Below are 12,788 nucleotides of genomic sequence, written 5' to 3'. Positions count from 1 at the left end.
GAGTAGTGTTTCCACTTTATTCTGACTTTAGTAATTTTAGGCATTCCTCTTTTCCCACAAAGTATTGTTAATTATCTGTATATGTATTGCTTATCCACAAGCAAGGTATTGTGGGTTTTTTTGTTTTTATTTGTGTATGCAAGCAATCAGCTTATAAAAGCATTTCTATGGAAATGAAAGAGATTAAAATGATTATGGCAGACCATAAATTCAGTCTTAGTTCAGAGGAGAGCGTGAAGGTACGTGAATGTGTCTAAATGCCTGAATCTGAAGCATTTTCACAGGAGTGAGGCAGTGTGGCAGCATGAGCACTCTCTGGGCCTGGAGTGAGAGTCTCTAATGCCCAAATAAACGCTGAGTAGAACAGTGGCCAAGAGGGTTGGACACATATGGGTCATTGTGGTGGTTTTTATCAAGCTCTCTCCATCTCTGGCTTGCAAGCGTTATAGTTCTAAATAATCCAAATCAAAAGATTGGAGAGACATTTGTTGGACAGTTATACATTGTCCAACATTTGTTGGACAGATAATTTAGGAAATGACAGGGATTTCCAGTCAGATTAACGTGTGGAAAATAAACCCTCAAATGTATTGACAGTCCTGGAATTTAATATTCATAAAGTATTCTGATGAAACAGGGTTATCTTTCCCAAACCACGTTTGTTTCTATCAAAGATAATCATAGTAAAATAAGTTTGGTTTTAAGATTTTGCTTGTTAAAAGTGCTGCAGTGGTAGTGATTAATTCATAAGTCAGTTTTGCTGCAACTTTTTCATAAAGATCCTCAGATTGAGTTTTTAGCCCGTCTGGACTGAGCCCACCAGTAGGCTTCCTTAGCTAGACCTGAAAATTCAGGCTGACGCCTCTCTTTCTGAGGCCTCCAGAGTATCGTGAAGATGATACTCCAAGAACTCATCCCGCATCCCTGTCTGGGATCCAATATTCCCAGACCACTTTTCCTTGGACTCCATCAGCCCGACCTCAGTACCTCCAGGTTCAGGCTGCCTTGTCATATAGGAACCTATCAGTCTTGAGTGTGACCTGCCTGTCAAGCTTTGGCAATGTCATCATAGTTCCAGTTGTGCTTGTAATAAGAAAAATATTATCATTGAACTTATATAAATTTGTTGAACTAAAAAATACTGAGTTTTTAAATTCTGCAGTTATTGGGGCTGGAACAGTAATGCAAAAGGTAGAGCCTTTGTTCTGCACAGGACTGGCTTCCTGTTCCCCTCTCCCCAAGTCCTGCTAGAGTGGGGCCTGCTGGGAGCAGAGGAAACGCTCTGTTAGACCTCGTCCTCCCCCACGAGAAAAACAACAGAAACTCTGCACATTGAGGGGAAGATGTAATTGTTTTCTTCTCTGTAGTTCTTTATGTGGTCCTATTTTTATTGCTGGTAGCATAAGAGACGTTTTCCTTACATGTGGACAATAAGACAAAATACTTAGCAAAGTTATTTAAAGTTAGTTGTCATTCTCTATTTAGTATCACATTATTCTTGTGCTTGAATTCAGTTTTTTTCTATTAGTTCTGTAACTTTTTATGCATTTTGGTTTTATGATCTGAAATTTATTATAAAACTGTAATTTTCAGGGGCTGGAGTGATAGCACAGCGGGTAGGGTGTTTGCCTTGCATGCGGCGACCCGGGTTCGATTCCCAGCATCCCATATGGTCCCTTCAGCACCACTAGGGGTAATTCCTGAGTGCAGAGCCAGGAGTGACCCCTGTGCATCACAGGTGTGACCCAAAAAGAAAAAAAAAAACCTCATTTTCAGGGACTGGAGAGATAGTACGATAGGTAAGGTGCCTACCTTGCAAGTGGCTGACCCGAATTCAATCCCCAGCACCATATATGGTGCCCTGATCCTTGTTAGGAGTGATCCCTGAGCACAGAGCCAGGAGTAAGCCCAAGCACTGAGATGTGTGGTCTCTCCCCAAAGTAAATAAATAAAATAAAAAATCTTTCATTTTTATGAGTCTCTTTGAGAAAGAAATTTTACCAAATAATAAGATTAAAATAGTAATTTATGTAAATATCAAAGTTTTTTAATGGTCAGGTTAAAGTTTTTTAAAGATTTGGTTAGTATTCAGTACATGTGATTGTCAAAAAAACTGTTTAAGGTATTGTAAGATATCAGTCGCATTTTCTTATTTATTTATTGCTTTTTTGGGTCATGTCGGCGATGCTCAGGGGTTAGTTCTGGCTCTCCAGGAGTGAGGAATCACTCCTGGCGGTGCTTGGGGGACCATATGGGATACCAGGGACTGAACCTGGGTCGCCGTGTACAAGGCAAATACCCTGCCTGCTGTACTATCGCTCCGGCCCCATCAATTACATTTTCTATGGCACCACCTGTGTAGGAGTTTTCTAGAATTCAGACTGTTTTGTCATACACCTATACATCTACAACAAGAAGAGCTTCTTTTGTATGACTTGTGTAGGCACAGGAATATAACACTTTTTATTTGACAAGGCTCCCCAAGCCATTTAAGGCACCAAAGAAACCTAATTAGTATCTTTCTTTGCACACGAGAGGACGACAGTTCTATAGGATTCCCAGCATCCTCTGGGAAAAAAAGCATCTCATGGTAACTAAAGTTATTTAGACTTTGATTTAGCGATATTTGGTCAAAGTTATCAAAAGATTTTAAAACACAAAGATTATTATGAATTAATGGTTATTTAGCCAAAGTGATGACGTTAGTAATGATACATACAGAAGCTTGCATAATTGCAAACAATGTTTAGTTCTTTTACAGTCACAAAGAGTTTACTTAGTTGATGCCCTGATGATGACACAAAGGAAGAAATCCTTGCTTTCTAGGGAGATTCCTTAAAATAGAAAAAATATTTATACTGTCTTATCCAGAGCAAACCTAGAATTTGTAGCAGTTTGTCTTTTCAGTAGATTAAAGAAAATCAAAGTTTACCTCTATGCATTATTGACATTAAAGCTTACTTTAAAAATTCTTACCGACACATTCTCTCCCCTGAAGATTCTCCTAGGATACATGCATGAGACATCCAGGATGGTGATTACACCTCACAGGGACGCTGTTGGGGCTGTCACAGTGTGGGACACGTCCTCAGACCTGAGATTCTGGTGTCCTGCCGCCAGTGTGCATTCTCTCTGGCCAAATATGCTTTTCACTTCGACATGTGAATTTCTTGTTTAAATTTTATTTGCGTATTTAAGTTAGAATTTCTTTCCCACTTCTTTTTATGTATCTTCTTTGGGTGGTGGGGGGATCATTTTGTTCTTTATTCTTGACTTTCTTTCCTCTTTAGTTCTTTCAAAACTTGTTTAAAAATCTTTGGTAAATCTGGTATCTGATTTTCTCTGTGACAGTTACTTTTGGTCTGTTGGTTTATGGTTTTATTTTGAGTCATTTATATTTTCCTATTTCTTTGCATGCTTGTGATTAAAAATTTTTTTTTTCTTCCTGTGGTAGATTTTTTTTATAAGTTTGGAAAACTATTCCAGTAAAGTTTGGTAGAACCTACCTGTTGAACTAAGGGAGTTATTACTTACTCATGGACAGAGTTTTAAATTGCTAGTTTACCGATAATAATAGGACAGATTTTTGTAACTTTTTTGCTAGGAATTTCCTCATATTTTTTCTGTTTAAACAAAATTGTTCAGTTTACTTGTCAAGTAGACTGCAGCGATAGCACAGTGGGTAGGGCGTTTACTTTGCACACGGCCAACCCAGGTTCGATTCCTCTGTTCCTCTCGGAGAGCCCGGCAAGCTACCAGGAGTATCTCACCCGCATGGCAGAGACTGGCAAGCTACCCGTGGCATATTAGATATGCCAAAAGCAGTAACAACAAATCTCACAAAGGAGACGTTACTGGTGCCCGCTTGAGCAAATTGATGAAGGATGGGATGACAGTGCTGCACTGCTACTTGTCAAGCAGACAAAAAGAAATAGAGATTCTGCAGTGACTTTTCCTGTGATGACTTTTAAAGATGTTAAAACATAGATACTCAAAAAGATGCTAATTCTAGAGTATTTGTTAATTATTCTGTAACTTAGAAATTTCTCATTTTTCTTGGTTTATTGATTAAAAAACAAACAAACACTGATGTTTGAGCACTAGCATTTCCTGGTCCTGAGGCTGTAGTGGTGAAGGAGAAAGAACCATAGATACCTATAAGGATGTGTGTCATAGCAGTGTTTTTAATTTGGGAGGAGGGGGGTGGACATCATAGCAAAACCCGGCTGGGAAACACTTGTGTCCAGCAGTGCCCAGTGGAGTTGTTAAATGAATTATTATACATCTTTTAAGAGGAAAACTTTTTTAGCTGTTCAATGAAATAACCAAATGAGTTAGGATGAATTGATAAGGAAAACCCTGAAACAAATTTCGAGTAAAAGCAAACAATAGTATATTCACTCTAAAGATTAAATTTCCATTAGTGATTTTGAAAAATTAGAAAAGTTTGTGTATGTGAGATTGTTTAGAGGAAGGAATGGAGCTCTGGTAACACTGGCGAGCCGCCAGCGTGTAGAGTGTGAATAGGGCGCGGGCTATTTTCACTATATATTCGTGGCATGTGCAGTTTTCAGACTAAAAACTACTAAGGTTTAAGGTTTTGGGTTTTTGTGCATTAATTGTATTTTTCCTTGAATTTTTCCAGATTTCTCTCGCAGTTTGTTTTGTCTTGATGTTTGGAAACTCAATGTTATTAACTTCTTATTATGCGTCCTCTTTGGTAATAATATGGGTAAGTTTTCTTTAAGTATGTGGATGGGAAATGAATGGTTTTTCAGTTTCTTTATCATTGATTTGAGTTCATGAAACATTTTCTGCAAGAACTATCACAAGAGCATGATTGACTTCATCTGATTGTGATAGTGGATTCTAATACACACTCTCAGACAGAAAAGAAACAAGCGAAGCTAATGCTGGAATACAGCACTTTGTCTTATAAGTCCCAATCTCATAGTTTCTAGAAGAGAAAAGAAATTGTTCTCTATATTCAAATTGCATGTGCTTTCGTATAGCTGGTTTCCTAAGTGTAAAATTGTAATCTCATGGATTAACTGGAAATGTACTGGTTCTTCAAGAATCCTTTCAGTTACTTATTTTGACCTTGATTTCTAGAATTTATTGACAAACTTTCCTATTTCTTTGTCCTGTTTTGTAAATAATAGTTACTTAAAAATCTATTCTGCAAAAATATACTACTTCCCAGGCTGGGCCATAACCGTTTTCAGGTTATGTGACTTGACTAGTGTCAGTCACAGAAATGGGCAATTAGCAGGTGATGCTGCTGCTTTCAAATGACAGAAAACCTTTACTGAGTTGTGTTGTAAGAGTAATATGAATAGTTTTTGCAAGTAGTGGATTCTGTTTTTAATTAGAAAGGTAACAAATGTACTACAGTATTTCACACGTGTGTATGGGGAAAGCCCTGTTGTTATTCATGTTAAAATAATGACTCTTGCCTCAGTGGATAGGGAAGCCAAAAGATTACCGGTAGAAACTAATGAAAATACATTTTGTAGGAAATGTCCGTGTAGTGCATGCCTGCACTGTGGTAGATGCCTGACTAGTTACTTGGCACTGCATGTGTAAAGGGTAGGAATTAAGCTTGTTACTGTGTATTTTATATATTTTGATCTATGAGAACAAACAACATCAACAATTAACAGAATATAGTGTTTTTGTGCATGTTTAACTATAACCATTTTCCTCTCCTCAATTTCAACCCCAATCTTAGCATAGTTTGAATGATATTTGCAGTATCTGATTCTCAGATACTCAAAAATTTCTAAAAAGAAATTTGGGTTCACTTTGGTGCTGTCTTTTGAAATACACCTGAAAAAGACACGAGATTTGATAGAGAAGTGTTGGTAGGTTAGAAACATTTTTGGAGTTTGTTTCCAGTTAATCATAGTTAAATAAATACCCTACTTACATAAGATATGTTTAAAACTCTGAAATTATTGTATATATCTTCGTTTTTAGGTATGTTAATCATAGAAAATTATATGTAATTATCTATTTTTCAACTTAAAAAAATCACTTCCCAGATCTCCTTTGATTAAGTTGTATTGTTTCTGATGTTTGTCAGTGATCTTGTAATGGTTCTCTGTAGAACAGCCATAGTAAACTGACGTCTAGACACTTGGGTCTTATTATTTAGTTGTGATTTTTGATATTTAAAATTATATTTGGGGGTATTAACTGTGTGCTGTATGATTTTTCTCCATGTAGTGTATACTGGCAATGAAACCACATTTCCTGAAAATAAATGTATCTGAACTTAGTTTATGGGTAAGAATCAATCTATTTGAATGCATATGTTTTCCCTCTCTAAAATATATCATTTGTTTTATGTTTTACTTTTAAGGAAATGATCTATGTAACACAAGGGTTCTTATAGCTTTAAAGCATATTCGGGCTCATTTTTAATGTGCCAAATTATCCTTTTTATGAAACAAGTTAATAATAATACTGGATAAGTAGGTAAAGAACTCCAGTGCTGTTTATTTTATTAACCTATATTTTCCCCCAGGGAAGCAGTGTATGTAGAAGGGACTGTTAACAGGAGAGGAATTGCACTGAAACTGCTAAATAAATCTCCTATGAAAATTGTTAGCTTTATAGTAAAATTGTATATATTTTTTGTTGTTCAGTGATATCCATTGATTTTTCTAGTAGTACTCATTTTAATTTTAGTTGCAGTTTTTAGCATTTTTCCTTGAATATGAAGATATTTATGTCATAGATGTTTTAAGGCATTTCATTTTCCATCCTAAACCATCTACAGAGTGTTTATATGAAGCATCAGTTTATTTTTATTTGTTTATTTTAGGTTATCCAGGGATGTTTTTGGTTGTTTGGAACTGTTATACTCAAGTATTTGACATCTAAAATCTTTGGCATTGCAGATGATGTAAGTGCATTTTCTGCTTATTCTTAAAGACTGGAAAAGAATTAAGAATGAATTGCTTGCAGTTTTAAAGTATCACTATTAAATTCTAAGTTTAAGTCTATCATTTATCTCTTTTATTATTACTCTATTAGGAAATAAATGTAACTGTATGGTCTCTATTTTTGAAAATTAATTCCTTGACATAAGTCACTTACTCTGTTGAGAAAGTATATCACAGTGGTTTAATAAATTCAAAGCTAAGACGCTCCAGACATTGAAGCATGGATTTTAATGTCTATCTGGACTTCTGGGGCTTCTTCAACAACCCTATTGTAATAGAGAACGACTTCATTTTCCAGCACCTCTGAAATGGGATCATAGTAAGGTCTCATTTTGTTGCTGTTGTTTCGATTTGGGGCCATACCCAGCGGGCGATGCTCAGGGCTCTGTGCTCAGGAATCACTCCTGAGAGTGCTCGGGGAACTGTATAGGATGCTGGGGTCACATGCAAGGCAAACGCCCTCCCTGCTGTGCGCTCGCTCCAGGCCCAGAAAGTCTCATTCTTTTTTTCCTCTCAGTTCTGTCAAGACTTATAAAAATCAATACTGGTGAAAGATTTGTTTATAAGCCTTCACAGGTAGTTTAATCCAAGTTAACCATGTTAAGAAAAGACTTTTAGTGAATGAATTTTTTTCCACCTACTTCCCTTTTGGCCAACTTCTAGAACCCCTGTATAGGGTTATTTTTGACAGTTTTGTTGAGATTTATAGTAGCGAGGAATTGGACCTGTTGGTCTTTCTCTGCCATATCTACTAGTTCTGATATTAAGTGATTTCCATATTGACCCAAGCCGTGACTTCTTAGGGAGCATCAGATACTTCTGGTGTGTTATTTTTTTTCCTTTATGTTGCTGGAAATGGTTGACTGATATTTTTGTCTATATTCATGAGGATAATGGTGGGCAATTGTTTCTTTCTTAGATGTTTGGTAGAATCTGACAGGGTCGGTTGCTCTCAGATTCTGAGTTTGCTTCTAGGAAGATTTTCTACTCTAAACCATATTCTCGGGAAACTTCTTTGATAGTTTGTAACTTTAGGGAAACATCCATCTCATCTGTATCATTGTTTCATGTTTTTTGTTTGTTTGTTTGTTTTTGTTGTTACTGTAGCATTCAGTTAGTGAAAATTCTCACTGAGATCTTTGCATTATATCTAAAGTAGTCTTAAGTTTTTTAAATTGATTTGCTTTGCCATGGGAGGTTTTCCTTCTCCATGTGGGTCGCCTCCATCTGGCATTCAGAGCTTTGCTTTACAGATCTGTATGCCAGAGACGGTGATGGGGGTGGCAAGCTTTACTTACCTTTGGTCCCACTTTTGAAACTTCTCAGCAAGTTTCACAGTCTGGAGTTTGAATTGATTAGTTGTCATTTTTCTGTTCTTTTATTTAATTTTCCTTGTTTGGATTTTTAAGCTGATCAGACTTGTATAGCTAGGTGCCCTTTATATTTTCTTGCTTTTCCCCACTTTCTGTGTATTGTGTAAATGGGTCGGCTTTAAAAGTTGGTTCAAAGACCTTATTAAGTTTTTTGGGTGTTTGTTTTGTTTTGTTTTATCGCTCAGAGCTGGAGCGATAGTAAAGCTGGTCAGGCGCTTACTTGAATATACCTGGCCTGGGTTTGATCCCCAGCTCAGCTCAGGGAGTGGCCCCATTTCTCATTTTTCTGTTTCTGATTAGAAACAAGTTTTATGTTTTTATTTGTTCTTTGAAAATGTGTAGTGAAATGTGAACACTTGAAAAGGGCTTTCCGCGTGGCATGGGCAGGGAGGTGACTGAGGGTGCGGTGCACACCTGGCAGGTGTGAGGGCCCCAGATGTGAGGCCCCGTGTGATGCCTGAACCTCAGAGCCCAGCGGCACGCACTGAGCAGCCTGTGCAGCTGGGTTCAGAGCCCGACTGACCTTCAGATGCTCACACTGCCTGGGGCCAGAGAAAAGAAGAGAGAGGAAAGGCACATAGCTGTGCTGAAGACCCCTGTGTGCCAGGTAGGGGTGTGGCTGAGGGGCGTGCCCTGCTGTGCTGGTGGCCCAGCTCGCCCAAAGTGTTTGAAACCAGAGAGGTGAGGTCTCAAACGCTTTCTCTGTGGATGCTTGTTCCGTGGCTCTCTGATCTCAGTCAGCCATTACGCTAACCTTGTCTGCGTTTTTGTTTTATCGGATAACAACATTGAGACTTCCAGCGAGTGCTGTCAGGGCTCAGTTTCTTCCTGCAGTCTTGCCAGCGCGTGTGTGTAATTTGATCTTTACTGTTCACTGCAAATATGTTCATGATGTGCATTGTCTTAGTGCTTCATTTTGCCAGTATTTAATGTCATTTGTCATATTGTGTATATGTAATTATTGCTTGGGTTCGGTTTTGTGAGACATAGCAATTGCTAAGGCTAAAGTTATTTGGTTCAGTGTACTTAATGTGTCTTCTTGTTTAGTTTTACCTTTCTGATTACTTTTAAATATCTCTTTTGTAGAAAACTTAATTTTGAAATTTTCCTCATGTGTCCAGTTTATTTATCTGTCCTCTAATTAGTGAAATAGAATTCTTTTATTTGTGACAATTATTTTTATATTTAAGGCTTATTTCCTCCATACCATCTGAGATTTTCCAGTGTTGTTACTTGCTTTTTTTTTTTTTTTTTAATTTTTATTAAATCACCATGTGGAAAGTTACAAAGTTCTTAGGTTTATATGTCAGTTATACAATATTCAAACACCCATCCCTTCACCAGTGCCCATATTCCACCACCAGAAACCCCAGTATACCCCCCGCCCCCACCCCCTACCCCCTACTGTATAACTAACGAATTTCACTTCATTTTTTCTTTACCTTGATTACATTCCATAATTCAACACAAAACTCACTATAGTTGACATAACTCTCTCTCTCTCTCTCTTTTTTTTTCTCTTTTTCCTTTTCCCTTTTTTTTTTTTTTTTTTTTTCCTTTTCCCCCTCATCCCCCTTCCTGCGCCTCATAGTATGGTGTACGCCACGCCACGTCGGCCAGCGTGGGGCTTTTGCTTAGTTCACAGTCCAGAGGTGGCTGCTACATTAAAAACCTTCAATATTTTCAACAAAAACTTACTGTTATTATTTGGAGTTTCCCCCCCAAGTCAGACCTGTTCAAATGGAACCAATTCACATTGCTGAACGGTTTTGGATTTCTGTATAAAGTCTAGGGAGAATTCTGCCAGAAATTACATAGCCCAGCTCACAGTCCCAGTGCATTGCTGTAAGAAGTCTCTGAATTCAAAGTCTTTAGGCGCAGAGGGTCCGATTCGCGCTCAGCGGCTCCGGGTTTATCTGGGCCGAGGGCGTGCCGGTTACGCCCCCTTCCCATGAGTTCCTGGGAGCCCCCAAAGTAAAATCCGAATACCTGTGGGTCTGGAATCAGAAGATGGCGCCTGCCACATGGTGCCGCCAGCCCGCCGCTTTCCATGCAGGAAGATAGGGTGGGGAGGAAAAAAAAAAATCCACCCCCAGCAGCACCGAGTTGTAGCCCAGTTTGGTGTCCCAATGCATTGCTCTCGGGTGCTGCGCTGGATGCCCGAATGTGTTACATCTTTGGAGTCAAAGTCTTTAAGCGCCGCAGAGGGTCCTGTTACTTGCTTTTAAAAACTCTTTCTTTGTTTCTTTCTTTGTTTCTTTCCTTTCCTTTTCTTCCTTTGGTTTTGGGGCCATACCTGGCTGTGCTCAGGGCTTATTCCTGGCTCTGCATTCGGGGATCACTCCTGGTGGGCTCAAGGAAACTTAAAGGATGCAAGGGATCAAACTTGGGTTGGCCACGTGCAAGGCAAACGTCTTACCCACTGTACTACCTTTCCAGCCTCTAAAGACTCCTTTTTATTTTATTGATATTTTTAAAGCATTTTTAGGTATTATCTCATTCCTTTATTGGTTCTAAATTTTTCAGTATGTGTTGTTTCTTCCCCAAAAGACAAAATATTTTAAAATGGCTCAGCAGTTTCACCCTGATGCCCCCGTTTAATTTTTTATTTTATTTTATTTTATTTTATTTTTGGGTCACACTCGGCAATTCTCAGGGCTTACTCCTGGCTCTGCACTCAGGAATTACACCTGATGGTGCTCGGGGGCCATATGGAATGCTGGGAATCAAACCTGGGTCAGCCACATGCAAGGCAAACACCCTACTCACTGTGCTATGGCTCCAGTCTCAGGTGCCCCCATTTTATATATAATCATGTATGAATTTTGGTGTGGTGTATCTTAGATTTAATCTTTCTTTTCTCCTTTGAGTCTTGCTTTTTCAGGTAATGGTGAACTTAAAAGTTTGGCAAATATTTTCATTTTTTTTTTTGCTTTTTTTTTGGGGGGTCACACCCGGCGATGCACAGGGGTTACTCCTGGCTTCGCACTCAGGAATCACTCCTGGCGGTGCTCAGGGGACCATATGGGATGCCGGGGATCGAACCCGGGTCGGCCGTGTGCAAGGCAAACGCCCTACCTACTGTGCTATTGCTCCGGCCCCAATATTTTCATTTTTTTGTCTAGTTTTTTTTAACCTTTCATGATCTCTTTTGTGAAGAGTAGATGAAGGACTATGAGAAAGCGTGATACACTGTTAAGAATTACGCTGGTGTCACTTTCAAGGTCCTCTGCAGTTCAGAAGCCATCCCGGCAGTCTGGACCTTTAGTTTCTTTCCTTGACTTCCTGCATATCATTCCTTTAAGACTGTGTCCACGTCCGTTTGCAAACCCACCACATCTGGGAGGCGCGAGCGAAGGAGACTTGGTGTGGTGTTTTCAGGAGCAAGTATGCACAGCCTCAAGTCTTTGGTTTGTCCACAAGTGATGGTGGCGCCAGGAGGATGGGATGGCCAGGGCACAGCATTTTCCCCCAGGCAGTGGCCAGCCGTGCCTGGAGCAGCTCTGTCAGAGCAGAGGGTCCTGTAGTGCAGGATGCCAACTGATGCCAGCTCCTCTCTCCCCGCTAGGCTCACATCGGCAACCTGCTCACATCAAAATTCTTCAGTTACAAGGATTTTGACACTTTGCTGTATACCTGTGCGGCAGAGTTTGACTTCATGGAAAAGGAGGTAAGATGTGATTTCTAGTTTTCCTCCCTCGGATTTCCAGGCGTCCTTTTTACGAAGTTTCGCTCCTATACTGCCAGTCTGTGCTCTCTGCTGCTGTTCTCTTGGTTTCAAGGAACAAAGAAAATCAGGCAGCTTGGAGGAAAATGTCCTTATTTGCATTAGTTCATCTCCCTGAAATAGATGGGCTTCTCTCGTGTGATGATTTAGACACTGGCATTCAAACAAATGATGGCTTTTTGGATGGATGAACACAGAGCCATGTCAAGTTGCCTCTTTTCAGAGAAAGCATTAATTCAGCGAAGCACTCGAGCTCTTACATTTCCACTCACTTTGTGGCTATCTGAATGATCTCATTGCTCTGAAATAAGAATGAGTACATTGGGGTGTATGTGTTTCATTCCAAGAACATTTTTTATTCTAAAACTACTTAGATATGTGGAAGAAAACCAGGGAGCAGTTTAGTGGATTGTGAGGCCAAAGTTTGTGATATCACTTGATGTTCTTAAACAAGTGGTGCTGATTCTTTGTGACATAGCTTACTAATTTCTGAGAGTATGCTGGGAACATATATTATACAGACAGAATTAGCTATTTAGGTGTTGACATTTCAGTGTTAAGTAGAGATTTTTCTGCGGTATTTTATGAGCTCGTGTGGTCCAGCAGCTGAGCCTATGCTTATAGCACTTATGGAACCCGGTTACTACTTTTTATTACCTGAGACACACTCCCCCCCCAGATGTGTGTGTCCACTAAACTACAACAGTCCTCTCTGGTGCTCGTGTCCCACTCACCTCC

The 12,788-nt window shown here is 39.3% G+C and overlaps 1 protein-coding gene across 1 annotated transcript in view; it reads left to right on the top strand.

The window, feature by feature from the left end:
* DPY19L1 (dpy-19 like C-mannosyltransferase 1) overlaps positions 1 to 12,788 on the top strand; it is an 83,267-nt gene that overhangs the window by 49,969 nt on the left and 20,510 nt on the right. Inside the window, exons 11-14 of the mRNA XM_055135013.1 lie at positions 4,646 to 4,732; positions 6,229 to 6,288; positions 6,830 to 6,910; positions 11,892 to 11,993. Of these exons, the coding sequence (XP_054990988.1) occupies positions 4,646 to 4,732; positions 6,229 to 6,288; positions 6,830 to 6,910; positions 11,892 to 11,993 (330 nt within the window). The remainder of the gene's footprint in view (positions 1 to 4,645; positions 4,733 to 6,228; positions 6,289 to 6,829; positions 6,911 to 11,891; positions 11,994 to 12,788) is intronic.

This window comes from Sorex araneus, chromosome 1 (assembly GCF_027595985.1).
Source record: "Sorex araneus isolate mSorAra2 chromosome 1, mSorAra2.pri, whole genome shotgun sequence".
Lineage (NCBI taxonomy): Eukaryota > Metazoa > Chordata > Mammalia > Eulipotyphla > Soricidae > Sorex > Sorex araneus.
Note: the sequence above shows the minus strand (reverse complement) of the source record. Positions and strands in the feature narration are given on the sequence as shown.